A 14,441-nucleotide genomic window follows, 5' to 3' on the forward strand; every position below is an offset into this window, starting at 1 on the left:
CTTCCTTCTAGGGGGCCCAGAGGGCAGTGTTGTCATTTAGGGGGCTGCACACTGGGGGGGGGAGGTGGTTACACCTTAGGAGATGTGTGTGGAAAAGAGGAGGGCGGTTACCCTTTAGGAGATGAGTGTGGAAGAGAGGAGGGCGGTTACCCTTTAGGAGATGCGTGTGGAAGAGAGGAGGGCGGTTACCCTTTAGGAGATGCGTGTGGAAGAGAGGAGGGCGGTTACCCTTTAGGAGATGAGTGTGGAAGAGAGGAGGGCGGTTACCCTTTAGGAGATGCGTGTGGAAGAGAGGAGGGCGGTTACCCTTTAGGAGATGAGTGTGGAAGAGAGGAGGGCGGTTACCCTTTAGGAGATGCGTGTGGAAGAGAGGAGGGCGGTTACCCTTTAGGAGATGAGTGTGGAAGAGAGGAGGGCGGTTACCCTTTAGGAGATGCGTGTGGAAGAGAGGAGGGCGGTTACCCTTTAGGAGATGCGTGTGGAAGAGAGGAGGGCGGTTACCCTTTAGGAGATGCGTGTGGAAGAGAGGAGGGCGGTTACCCTTTAGGAGATGCGTGTGGAAGAGAGGAGGGCGGTTACCCTTTAGGAGATGCGTGTGGAAGAGAGGAGGGCGGTTACCCTTTAGGAGATGCGTGTGGAAGAGAGGAGGGCGGTTACCCTTTAGGAGATGCGTGTGGAAGAGAGGAGGGCGGTTACCCTTTAGGAGATGCGTGTGGAAGAGAGGAGGGCGGTTACCCTTTAGGAGATGCGTGTGGAAGAGAGGAGGGCGGTTACCCTTTAGGAGATGAGTGTGGAAGAGAGGAGGGCGGTTACCCTTTAGGAGATGAGTGTGGAAGAGAGGAGGGCGGTTACCCTTTAGGAGATGCGTGTGGAAGAGAGGAGGGCGGTTACCCTTTAGGAGATGCGTGTGGAAGAGAGGAGGGCGGTTACCCTTTAGGAGATGAGTGTGGAAGAGAGGAGGGCGGTTACCCTTTAGGAGATGAGTGTGGAAGAGAGGAGGGCGGTTACCCTTTAGGAGATGCGTGTGGAAGAGAGGAGGGCGGTTACCCTTTAGGAGATGAGTGTGGAAGAGAGGAGGGCGGTTACCCTTTAGGAGATGCGTGTGGAAGAGAGGAGGGCGGTTACCCTTTAGGAGATGCGTGTGGAAGAGAGGAGGGCGGTTACCCTTTAGGAGATGAGTGTGGAAGAGAGGAGGGCGGTTACCCTTTAGGAGATGAGTGTGGAAGAGAGGAGGGTGGTTACCCTTTAGGAGATGCGTGTGGAAGAGAGGAGGGCGGTTACCCTTTAGGAGATGAGTGTGGAAGAGAGGAGGGCGGTTACCCTTTAGGAGATGCGTGTGGAAGAGAGGAGGGCGGTTACCCTTTAGGAGATGCGTGTGGAAGAGAGGAGGGCGGTTACCCTTTAGGAGATGCGTGTGGAAGAGAGGAGGGCGGTTACCCTTTAGGAGATGAGTGTGGAAGAGAGGAGGGTGGTTACCCTTTAGGAGATGCGTGTGGAAGAGAGGAGGGCGGTTACCATTCACAGGGCTGCGTGTGGTGGGGGAGGCAGAAAGGACAGTTTGCTGAGCCACTCCTCTGCCCCATGAAGGGTAATGGACAAGTGCCTGCATCTAAGCAGACTCAACCCAGTTGAGGAGCCCTGCCCCAGGTCCCAGTGGGAAGGGATAGTATTTCCCAGGTCAGTCCTTCCAGCAGGTGCCAAAAAGGACCAAGGTGGTCTACCCTCCCTGCCACGGAAAGGACATCGCCCAGGTGGCCCAAGAAGCAAGTGTGCACACACACTTACACACAGAGATGCTCATGCACGTGGATGCATATGCACACACACATGTTCATGCACACACATATGCACATGGATGTACATGCCCACACGTGTGCACGCAAATACATATGTGCACAGATGCACGTGCACAGACACGCACACAGATGCTCCTGTACACATGCACATGCACACACACCTACACACACAAATGTATGTGCACACAGGCATCCACACATGCACAGATGCACACGCACACACTCTCATGCACACATATGTGCACACAGGCACCTACACATGCACACATACATTCTTCCTGGAGCTTCAGTCTCCATGCCTAGCTGTTCCTGGTCCCCCTGCCCCCAGCTCCTCTTTCTGGAATCATCATGGGGAGATTTGACAGCCTTTGAGCTGGAGCTCCATGCTCCCGAGGACCCCCCCACACACTTGGAGACCGGGTTATGGGATCCATAGCTCCTCCAACCTTGACTGACCACCCTGACCCAAGGTTGAAGATGCTCCACTGGCAGCCTCATGCTTGGGCTCGGGGTCAGTGGACCTGGCCTGAAACTGGCTCCTGGTGGTGTGGCCTTGGGCAAGCTACATGACCCCCCCCGAGCCTCAGTTTACCCACTTGTAGTCTGGGGCTAATGGCCCTCTCCCAGGACTGCTTGGGTTTGTGCACGGGGTGTGGCCCACAGCAAGTGTCCTCACGTGTCAGCAGGGGAGGGGGTGGGGGCAGGCCTGCCCTGTGACAACCCCCCAAGCCCCGACGTCCAGGGTGGCCCCCTGACCTTGTGCAGCCGGAAGAAGTGGACAGGCACGTCGTCCAGGCGGCAGGCCTCCCTGATGAAGCGCAGCACGGCCTCCCGGGGGTTCAGGCCCCGCTGCTCCCGGTGCATAGCCGGCGTGTGCCGCAGTAGGTAGGCACTGCCCCGTTTGGCTAGGATCTGTGGGGGGACCAGTCATCAGACGCTGGCCCTGCCCATCCCTGCCAGCTGCTTCACAGGGCACTGCAACCCCCAAGTGGGCACCAGTCTCTGCAGTGCGCGCCAAGGACAGGGCCAGCCTAAGTCAAAATCCTGTGCTGCCCACCTTGTGCCCCCTCAGCTAGCCTCGTGGGCGATAGGGGGTACACATCTTCGTGGGGTGGGGAGGTGGCGGTGGCCTCGTGCCCTCCTGGAGGATAGGCAGAGGTACGACTCCGTTCCCGGTGCGCTGCCTTTCCTCCCGCTGTCTCCCCTCTTCGCCCTATGGAAACACCCAGTGACTCTGTGCAGCCCGAGGGGAGCTGCAGAGTGGGTTCCGGGGTCCCCATCCTGAGAGGCACAGCAGAGGCCTTACCCACTGCGGGAAGTAGGCCTGTGGCTCGAAGTACCGGCCCACATGGGCCGCCTCGCGGTGGTTGCCCAAGTCGGCTTGCAGCCCGAGGGCCGCCAGCAGGAAGTAAGCCTCCTCCCGGTGGGCACATTCGGACCTTAGCACCTGCTCCTTCAGGTGGCAGTAGTACAGGTGCTGGGCTGTCCTGTCCCTGGGGGGTGGGGAGGGAGAGACAGGGTGTGGTGAGGGGTTGCCTGTGCAGGCCCTGGGAGGGGCACCACCTCCCTGGTCCCAACCACCCTGGCCTCCCAGAGCCTCTCGGGGACCCCTGCATTGCAGGGTTCCCTCAGAATGAAACCCATCCAGGCCTGTAGACGACCCACTCCCTGCACACAACCCCCGCCGCCCCCCACCCCCCACCCCGCAGCCAGGCCCAACCACTAGCAGCATGTGCAGCCAAGAGCAAGGAGACACCCCTGCAGACCGCCCAGCTCCAGTTTAACATAGGGCCCTTCGGCACCTCCCAGTACCTTCCTGACAAAATACCCACCATAGGGAATAAAAATGTCCTGTGTTTGGAGAAATCTCATCTTCATAAAACAGTTTTTTCATATTTCAGGCCAAAGGAATTATCATTTCCCCTCCCAGACAAATGAACAAACCAAACAGCCAAGTATAATGTTCTTTTTTTTTTCCAGAATAAACTCAAATTTAAATGTTTACATTCATAGGACTTATATTTTGCCCTGATGGATTTTCACTGTTCCAGGTAATGCCCTTTAAGAAATCAGTAACAAGTTACCTTATGACCCTTCCATTTTCCACATAGTACTGCACTCGGAGGAAGGCAACAAAGGGGGCATGGGGTTTCCCACCTCCCTGTCGGGCAAGAGAAAGAGAAAGGAGGTCACTCGTGTGAGCCCAGGGAAGGGTTGACAGCTAGACAATTACCACCAGGGAGCAGTCAGCCTGAAATTATTTTATACCCAGCTCAATGCTTACGCTCTGTATTGACAGCTATAAAAAAAAAAAATGGCAATTCATTACTTTTTTTTTTTTTTAAAGAAAAAGAAAAAAAGTGTGCAGTCAAGGGCATTCTCACCACCTGGTGGTGGAGCTGGTTCACCTGCTGTTCCCACATCAAGCTTCCACAATGTTAGGGAGGACATTGAGGATGGTGGCCAGAGCAGGGTGTTTCCCAGACAGACAACCTGGTCAACAGGGACAGTCACCTAGACAAGTGGACCATCCTGCCCCCAGCACTGTCCCAGACCACTGGACACCCATTGTGAGCTGGCCTAGCAGCCAGGCCTTCCTACCTAACCCTAAAGCCTTCCACCCAGCCCTCCCCACCCCAAGCCATGTGACCTCATGCTTACTTTGTGTGTTTCCTTCTTCCAGTCCTTTGAGAAGTATTTGCTGAGCTTCTGCTCCAAGTCCATAAATATATACTCATTGTCTAAGAAGAAAAGAAAAGAAAAATAGCTTTCATCAGAGCCTCCCAATAAGTTAACAACTGGGTTTGGCTGAGAATCAACTCATGAACAACAGAAAATTACATCAAACTAATGAAGCTTGTGGTTGCTTTCTTAAGCTGACAACATAAAAGGCACGTGGAGAGATTTCCAGATGTGAAACACTGCCTGTTTTACTAAAAGGATTTTCCAAAATGTAGGAGTATCATGAGACAATATTGAAACTGAGATGTGCTACTGGGTACAACCTCTGTGAAAACAACTTGGCAATATGTGTCCAAAAACCTCATTTGGCCCAATGTCTCTCTCCCGACTGCAGAATAAGTTATCTAACAATAGCAATGCAGTTGATCCTCATTATTCGTGAATTTACCTGCTTGTTAAAATTTATCTGTCACCCCAAAGTCAACATCCGTCGCACTTGCTTTGGTGATCATTTGCAGACACGTGCAGAGGAGGGGAAACTTTGAGTCACACAACACACATGTTCCCAGCCGAAGTCCAACATGGAGGCACTGTGCCTTCTCACGTCAGCTCTCAGGCTGTAGACAAGGGTCCTTGTCACAGTCTAACATAGTGCCAGGTTTTTGGCATTTTTGTTCATGATTTCACTGCTTGAAATGGCCCCACGCATAGTGCTGAAGTGCTGTCTAGTGAGCCTAAGTGCAAGAAGGATGAGACAAACCTTATGGAGAAAATGCACATGTTAGATAAGCTTCATTCAGGCAAGAGTCACAGTGCTGCTGGCCGTGAGTTCCATGCTAATGAATCAACGATACATATTAAGTAGGTGTTTTTAAACAGAAACACACACAGAACATGATTAGGTGTTGACGGTTAATGGAAATGCTGTGACCAGAGGCTTGCAGGAACCTAACCCTGGGTTTCCCTCAGAGTAGTGGTTTTCGGCATTTGCTAATTGAATGTTGGCAGTGACTTTATAGAATATAACTACCGTGGATAAAGAGAATAAACTATATCTATAAATCCAGTACCAATTCAACCAACTTAAAGTCAACAACCCATGCTCTAAACTGCTATCCTGGTTACAATAGGGGCGGGATTACCAGAGATGCTACTTTTTAAATTATGCATTTCTGTGTCTTTGGAGTATCACAACCATGTGTTTTCTTTATGAGCTGGAAACGATTAAACAATTATCCTGGAGAGAAAGAGGAACCCTAGACAGACTGGTGTTATTTGAAAGGTTAGGTGCTCAGAACTGAGATTGTATACAGCTCCTTGAATCAGAGCTGGATTGAGGCATGTGAGGGCCCTAAATGCTAATAACCTGTGATGCCCTCTCCTCTGCTTACTCACACGGTCCAACAGTATACATGAGTTGTATATATACACGTGTATATGTATTTCTGTGTGTGTGCATCTTAGCTGTCCGTAATGTAACATCTTTTTCAAATGCAACTATAATATTAGCAATTGAATGCAAAAGTGAGATGAACTGGATTATAAAATTTTTAGTGGATGCAGGGTACTAAGATTTTTACTATATACCACACTTTCTACAAAAAGAATATTCCACATATTCCACAACAAAGAAAATGATTCCGTGAACTTAGTTGTTTGAACAATCAACGTAAAATTCTGTTGATCTCCCACAACAAAAAATTGACTTTAACCCCTTTTGCTTTAAATGGCTCATACTTCAATGTTGATGCTTGTTTCATGACAAATGCTATAAGTGAACAAATGGAAAGATGTCATAAAAGAAAAATCAATGGCCAGGAAACAATTACAACAAATTACTATGTTTTATTTTTAGATAGATCTTTCATCTCTAACATGCTATAATTAAAAACATTTCTTTCTATTCTCTGCTCTTACAAATTCTTCAAAGGTTTCATCACAATCAAGCTGCCGAACAATACCTACTTCCATACATAATAAGGGTGACAACTCAAGTCTTTCTTCAATCATTGTTTCATGTTGAGGGTTTCTGAGTCTCATTAGGGATGAAAATGAGCATCCTGTTGTACTGTTTGTGATCATTAAAGTTAGGAATATGCCTAAAGCAATTTCAACTTTGGGAATTATGCATAGTATTTTATCTTCTATTATGGAATCCTACATGCCTACATGAGTAGAATTCGTCTTTCCTGAATCTGTAAATTAATTCTCATGTGAGAATGAAATTGTTGCACCTCTCCATAAAGGTTTGTATTTAAGTCATCGAGATAAACCTGCACTAATTTCTAGGATGCCTCCAGGCATTCTTTAACAGGTATATCTGCATTGTTTAAGAAGGAAAAGCTATTTGAAAGAACTTCATACACTTTTGCCCTTCTCTTCATGTAAGATTCAAGTGCATCTACTGATAGTGTATATGTGGTTACATGACATTGATCTCTGGCACTCAATGGTACTTTTGGAACACTTCTATCATTTACTTGTCTCTTTTTGTTTCCACGATGGTGAACTGCTTGATAAACAGTATTTGTTTTGTTGTGTTTTCAAAACTTTGAAAATCTTCTCTTTAAGTCTACGCATGTCTTTAAATTTACTTCTGAATCTTGGAAAGCCTGATTCTTCTGATGAAAATGCTGCAATGTAATATTCCACATAGCCATCATACTCTAGTGTTTGCATTTTGGCATCTTTTGGTATCTCCTGTTTGTGTCTGGTCTTCAGCAATATTTTCTAAAGCATCTAGAATCTGAGTGCATGATTCCAGGATTGCACCCATTGCTAGAGCATAAAGCTTCTCAACGTGTATTAGAATGACATTTTAATACTCAATCATTGCCTAAATATGTTTTAAGAACTGCCCATTTGGGGGTTGAGGTAGCAAAAAAAAAATGTGTAGAGTAGCTGAACAGTAGAAAAAAATACCAACCACTTCTGGACAACACTACTGCACTATGTCCTATAAGATTAAGCGAATGTGCAGCACATGGCATAAAACTGGCATATTCATTATGTCCTAAAATTTTCTGTTGCATGCCTTTATGATGCCCTGACATATTGGCAGCATTGTCATAGGACTGGCCTCTGCACTTAGAAAAATCGATTTTGCAAACTTCACATAAATAGTGAAGTACTTGATTTGTAATTTCTTCACTGGTATGACTTTTTGTGCTAGTAAATGTGACACCTTGCTCAACAGGTTTTCCATTTGTTGGAGATAGTATCTTAAAACAATATTTAGGTGATCTGTATGAGAAAGATCAGGTGTGGAATCTACAGATAAACTGAAATATCAAGCTGTACTTATTTCACTGAAAATAGTTGATCTAATTTTCTCACCTATTAAGTTTATTAAATTTTCACATTTTAGACATATACGATGGGTTGCCCTTTCCTGTGTTACCATATTTTGAGATGTGACCTGCTGAAACTAAGAAATATGTTCAAGTAAACCTGGAAAAGTTCCATTTTGTGAGGAACCAAACACTAATTTCTTCCTCCAAAAGATAGTCTATGTTCAGCAATTGTAATGACAGCAACAATGCATTGCAAAACAGCTTTCCAATACTGATGCTTTGTGTTCCCAGTTCATGAGTTAAGCCAAAACCATGACTTCAGTTTAAATGTGACAACATACAATCTCTGTGAATTGAATTGTTTCATGTTTATCAATCATATTCAAGTTGCACCAATAGCTAATCCCATTTGTAGCAAATTGATAATTAAATGATTTAGGACCGAATATTTTGCAAAAAAAAAAAAAAAATACGCAGAGCTAACTGATGGAGAATACAGTAGCTACTCCCTCTTATAATTTTCACCAGTAGTTTTGTATTCCAGAAATATATTCTGGCTATAGAATCTTGTTTATCATCCAGAAATTTTTGGCATGAATTTTCATATGGACTGCTGTGATGTTGACAATTTCTTGGCCCTCTTTTGATCTAATAGTTTACATCATTGGAAGAAAAATTATTCTTTAAAGCAGGATCTGTATTTCTATCATTTATGGGGTCTCCAGATGCAACAATTTCAGATTCTAAAATAGTTTCACTTTCTAGGCCATTATTAATTATTTTTTTAATACAGAAAGAATGGATGCAGAATTTGGAACAAATTCTATTACATTTGTATTGCTACTAGTAGTTACAGTGCTAGCAGTACTAGTACAACTGTTTGTACCCATTAAACTCAAATGTTCAATTGAAGAGGTCTCTTCTGATTCATTACATTTTAAAAAGGAAGTTAATTTTGGATTTGTCTTTAGGGATTCACAAATCCTTTTATCTTCTGTGAGCTTTCACTTTTTGCTCTCCACTTAGTTGTTGCCTTTTCATTTTACCTGGATCTAAAATTATGTCATTTTAAAATTTGGTTCTACCATAGAAAATAAATTTGAATAATTGAAAATAAATAAAATTTATAAAGTAAAATTTATGTTCAAATTGGGATGTTAACACAAATATTTGTATTTGAAAATTGTTGTTTTTAGGTGCCATCGAGTTGGTTCCAACTCATAGCAACCCTGTGTAAAACAGAACAAAATATTGCCCAGTCCTGTGCCATCCTCACGAGCATTGTTATGATCGAGCCCACTGTTGCAGCCACTGGGTTAATCCATCTCATTGAGGGTTTTCCTCTTTTTCACTGACCAAGCATGATGTCCTTCTCCAGGGATAGATCACTCCTGATAACTTGTTCAAAGTATGTAAGATGAAGTCTTGCCATCTTTACTTCTAAGGAGCATTCTGGTCGCACTTCTTCCAAGACAGATTTGTTTGTTCTTTTGGCAGTCCGTGGTATATTCAATATTCTTCGCCAACACCACAATTCAAAGGCATCGATTATTCTTCGGTCTTCCTTAGTCATTGCCCAGCTTTCACACGCATATGAGGCAATTGAAAGCACCATGGCTTGGGCCAGGTGCATCTTTATTTTCAAGGTGACATCTTTGCTTTCCAAAACTTTCAAGAGGTCCTTTGCAGCAGTGTTGCCCAGTGCAGTGTGTCGTTTGATTTCTTGACTGCTGTTTCCATGGCTGTTGATTGTGGATCCAAATAAAATGAAATCCTTGACAACTTCAACCTTTTCTCTGTTTTTCATGATGTTGCTTATTGATGCAGTCATGAGGATTTTTGTTTTCTTTATGTTGAGGTGTAGTCCATACTGAAGGCTGAGGTCTTTGATCTTCATCAGTAAGTGCTTCAACTCCTCTTCACTTTCAGCAAGCAAGGTTGTGTCATCCACATAACACAGGTTGTTAATGAGTCTTCCTCCAATCCTGAAGTCCCGTTCTTCTTCATACAGTCCGGCTTCTCGGATTATTTTCTCAGCATACAGATTGAATAAGTATGGTGAAAGGATACAACCCTGATGCACACTTTTCCTGACTAATTTGAAAATTAATAAGTAAAAAAAAATTGATATGGAACATGTAACTTTATTCTTCAGGTCTGACATAGTCAAAAGAAATAATACTAGACAGTCGGAAATGATTTCATTCATTCGCCATACAATGTTGGCAGGTCTTTTGCAGAACTGCACGGATGTTTTTCATCTCAAAAAATACTTAAGAACTTGTGGAGTCACTTTCTGTACTTTGATGCTATGTCTTCACAGTTTGTTGGACTACTGCTAATACCTAACGGGGGTGAGAGCAGTTGCAAAGCGCATGAACTACAAAGGTGCGCTCAATCTGAAAACGAGTGTTTGTTCACTTTGGGCAGGACAGGACCAGATATGTCACCAGTCATGTGATCACAGCCACTCAGAGAGAGAACTGAAGATGAGGTTATACCCAATTGGTCCAAAATGAAAAAAGGAAAATATAATTGTTATCATATACAAAATCTATAAAACGGCAGTTTCTTTCTTTGTGGAATTGTTTAACTCCCGTATTTGGAGACATGTATGTAATTGATGTAACAATAGCACCCACTTCTGTGTCAGCAAGTTTGTTTCATGAGTCACAACAATTCAATCAATTTCTTAAAAGTCAGTCTGAAGGGAAATGGAAAATAAAACATATTTATATAATTTTTATTACCTAAATATTCAATTTATTTCCTCAAGGAACAGTTCAATTTCCTTACACAGAGATACCTAAATATTCTGATAAAATATAAATGTAATGTTCTGATAAACGCCCTTCATTGCTTTCTTGAAGACAAATTTAGAAACAAAACTCACTGTTGCAGAACAGAAACATATTTTGCATGATAAATACTGAATTTTGCATTCTCTTAATATGCCTAATACCTCATTTATTAGTACATATAGAGGGATATCAAGCACTGTGTCCTGGGTAACAGATAATAAGAAATGAAACTCATTTGATACATAAATCAAAACTGTTCATGTTAGATAAATACTAATATTTCCAGTATTTTTTGACTTTTGCTATGCTAGTATTATACTAAATTATTACCCCGTTAGTATTATATTACGTGTATGCTAAATTGTGTCTGCCTATATGCCAAGCATGCTTTAAGTTTATAAATATTATTGTTTATAAAAGTTAGGACATAACTATAAGTAAATGCTATACAGATAAAAAGCACCCTGATTGGATGCATTGCAGAGGCGGCCTTATCTGCTTTCCCTTCCTTGTGTGTCATCTGGGGCCGGAGTCCCTGGATGAACGCATTGCAGTGGCGACCTCGTCCACGTTCCCTTCCTCGACCGTCAGCTGGGTCTGGAGTCCCTATTGGCTGTTCACCAGAAGATGTGCAAACACCCTTGTGTTTGTGTCATGGCAGAGAGCAGTGCTGGCCCTCCTGGCTGGAGCTGCTGGACCAGAGATGTGGGTGTATCAGACGGTTCTTTCAAAGTGAATCAGAGACCTGTTATCTATTAATGCAATCTGTCCTTGCCCAGTAACCGCTCATGTAGGATCCTGTTTCATATGGGGTGAATGCAGCAAGAATTAGACTAGACGGCCCACCCCCATCGCTTGTTTATTAGAAAGAAATAGTATACTTCCGAGAGACCTGCCTAGATAAGGAGTTTCAGTTACACATGAGGGGACCGAAGGCAGCAGATGTCAACAAAGGCGTGGAAGTGGTAGGGGCCCTGTAGCTTATACAGCCTTGCACGTGGGCACCCTTGTGACCCTGCATGAGCTTTATTTCCACCTGGCAGGTTCTCAAGCACTGAGCTGGCATCAATGTCATTTAGTGCCCAGCCAGTTCCCTTCCATTGTGGTGCTCACTTTTCTTTAAGTCCTGTCTGCTTGGCAGCTATGGGTCTTTGCTGTGGACAACTGGTGCCCCTGTTCTGTTGCTGCCCTAATCATGTGCTTACCTTACTTGTTGGATAATCCATCCCTGTCTGGAATAAACTAAAGAGGTAAACGGACACTCAAGAAAAACCAAAGAGGCGTTGCCTGCAGGACTAGTCAGACCCCAGATATCTGAGCCTGCTTGGCAGAAGGTCTTGTAGATTAGTGCAGCACGACATGTTTATTTCTTTGAGGCTGGTTTACCCTTTTCTGGGGCCAGTGACAATCCCTAATTCCACTGGTAACAAGTAGAACCAGGGAACCAGCAGAGCAAGTTAACACACGTGCTCAACCTAGGGGTCGGTAGTCTGTTGGTAAGTGGGCACTGGGCCCTCAGAACTTCTAACATGCCTGATGGGGGGGCTTTCTACAGGGCCAGGGAATGAGGAGCCCCCAGAGACAGACGGAGCAGCCCAAGCTTGAAGGCTGCCTTTGGAAAAACAAAGGTCGGGGGGGAACATGGCTGAGTCCCCCAGTCTGGGCTCCCTGCCCCCATGCCTTCAGGTTCTCCTGAGCATATTGGGGAGGATGCTGTGGCAGGGATTGAGGGCCAAGGTCAAAGCATGCATGGTGAGGAACACCAATGCCAGTGCTGAGAGCAGCTGTTCCCTTCGGCGAAGCTCTGGCTCCATGCTCGTACGTCACAGATGAGGACACCAGGGCTCAGAGGGGCAGGGATACCCAGTGTCCCCAGGCCTGGCAGTGTCTACCCACCCTGCCCCCACTCACCAAGCACTTGGGGACCGACTGCCTCTCTTTTCCAGCCAAGGCAAGGGGCACCACACACAGGGAGAATGAGAAACTTTCCCTGCGCGCATGGCTCTTGGCCTTGACAAAGCCGCCTCCTCTCTAGCCTCAGCTTCCCGCTTGCAGGAGGCAGATAATAGACTCAAAATCCTTAAAGCCCACCCAATAGGAAGGAAGAACACAAACCTGCAGTTCAGTCACTGAGGGGGCTAAGGGCTAACCTGCCTCCAGCTGACGCAAATATAGTAAAGACAGTCACTAGGTTTCCTGCACACAGGGACAGATTCCCCAACAAGCCAGGTACACATGGCCTTCACTGTGCTTCCTTACTAATCTGTAGGGCACAGTTTCATCTGTTTTTCACCATGTCATCTGAGACTGTGCCCTACAAATTACTAAGTAAACGCAATTAAGCCCGTGTATATTTTGCTTTCTGTAAACCCGTGCATACCTGGCTTACTGGTTAATGCGCCCCTGGTCACTATGGGTTAAAAAATAATTCATCTAAGACAGAGCGCAGTGGTTTCCGCCATGTTCCGCGCAGGAGCCATGGGCAGAGGCCCTGAGAGGACCTGGCCACCCCAGGGGCCAGGTTGCTGGCCCAGCGGCCAGGCTGGCCTAGAGGAGGGTGGATTCCATCACTGCCTGCCCGCACACCTGGTACCAGGGAGCTCGTCCTCCACATACTGGGCATGACCCAGGCAGGCTCTGCCCTTCAGGAATTCTGCCTGCATTCCAGGTTTAATGAAATGCTCAACCAGGAATTTGATGCTCTGTAATCCCAGGGCCAGGAGGACAAAGTCACCCCCTCATCTGGCCCAGAGAGGCCACCTCCCCTGGGGGACCGTGAGGCCCAAGGAAGGTCTGCTGGAGCTGCAATCTGCTCCTCACTTGGGGCCAAAGGTCAACAGTGAGGGCTGTGCTGTCCCTGTCCCAACCATCATGGCAGCCCTGTGCCCGCCCACCTGCCCTCTCTGAACACAGGGGCCTGGGAACCATGGCTGTGCCTCGAAAAAAGACACATAGGACTCATGAAGGGGGAGCCACTAGAGGGACAGACCGACTGAGAGACAGAAGAGGGCTGGGGTACAAGGCAGGAGAGGGCCCTGAGAAGGTCAGTGTTACACTCTCAAGCTCGGACAGGTCCCTCAGGGCCCATCTCTGTTCCAGGATGGCTTGTCACATGTGGTAAGAGGGAAGGATAGCTACCCCGCCTGATGCTGCCAGAGATCAGCCTCGGGCTCATCCAAAACACACGGGTCCATTAACTTCAGAGCTCAGACACCATCACTCTCACCACACAGGGCCACATGCCCTCAGAGCTCAAACACCATCACCCTCATCACACGAAGCCACATGCCCTCAGAGCTCAAACACCATCACCCTCAGCACACGGGGCCACATGTGCTCAGAGATCAGACACCATAATCCACACCACACAGGGCCACAGACCCTCAGAGTTCAGACACCATCACCCTCACCACACGGGGCCACATGGCCTCAGAGTTCAGACACCATCACCCTCACCACACGGGGTCACAGACCCTCAGAGGTCAGACACCATCACCCTCACCACACAGGGCCACACACCCTCAGAGTTCAGACACCACCACCCTCACCACACGGGGCCACATGGCCTCAGAGTTCAGACACCATCACCCTCACCACACGGGGCCACATGCCCTCAGAGTTCAGACACCATCACCCTCACCACACAGGGCCACATGCCCTCAGAGCTCAGACACCATCACCCTCACCACACGGGGCCACAGACCCTAGAGCTCAGACACCATCACCCTCACCACACAGGGCCACAGACCCTAGAGCTCAGACACCATTACCGTCACCACAGGAGCCACACTCCCTCAGAGTGCAGCAACATCACCCTCACCAAATGGGACTACTGGCCTTCAGAACTCAGCCACCATCATCATCACCAC

The 14,441-nt window shown here is 46.7% G+C and overlaps 1 protein-coding gene across 8 annotated transcripts in view; it reads right to left on the reverse strand.

The window, feature by feature from the left end:
- FRMD1 (FERM domain containing 1) overlaps nt 1-14,441 on the reverse strand; it is a 68,669-nt gene that overhangs the window by 13,572 nt on the left and 40,656 nt on the right. For all 8 annotated transcript variants that reach the window (XM_049905667.1, XM_049905677.1, XM_049905697.1 and 5 more), the window contains 4 exons: nt 4,458-4,537; nt 3,881-3,957; nt 3,103-3,289; nt 2,553-2,708 (listed from right to left, as the gene is read on the reverse strand). In XM_049905667.1, coding sequence (XP_049761624.1) covers nt 2,553-2,708; nt 3,103-3,289; nt 3,881-3,957; nt 4,458-4,537 — 500 coding nt within the window. The remainder of the gene's footprint in view (nt 1-2,552; nt 2,709-3,102; nt 3,290-3,880; nt 3,958-4,457; nt 4,538-14,441) is intronic.

Source organism: Elephas maximus, chromosome 1 (genome assembly GCF_024166365.1).
Source record: "Elephas maximus indicus isolate mEleMax1 chromosome 1, mEleMax1 primary haplotype, whole genome shotgun sequence".
In the NCBI taxonomy this organism is placed as follows: Eukaryota; Metazoa; Chordata; class Mammalia; order Proboscidea; family Elephantidae; genus Elephas; species Elephas maximus.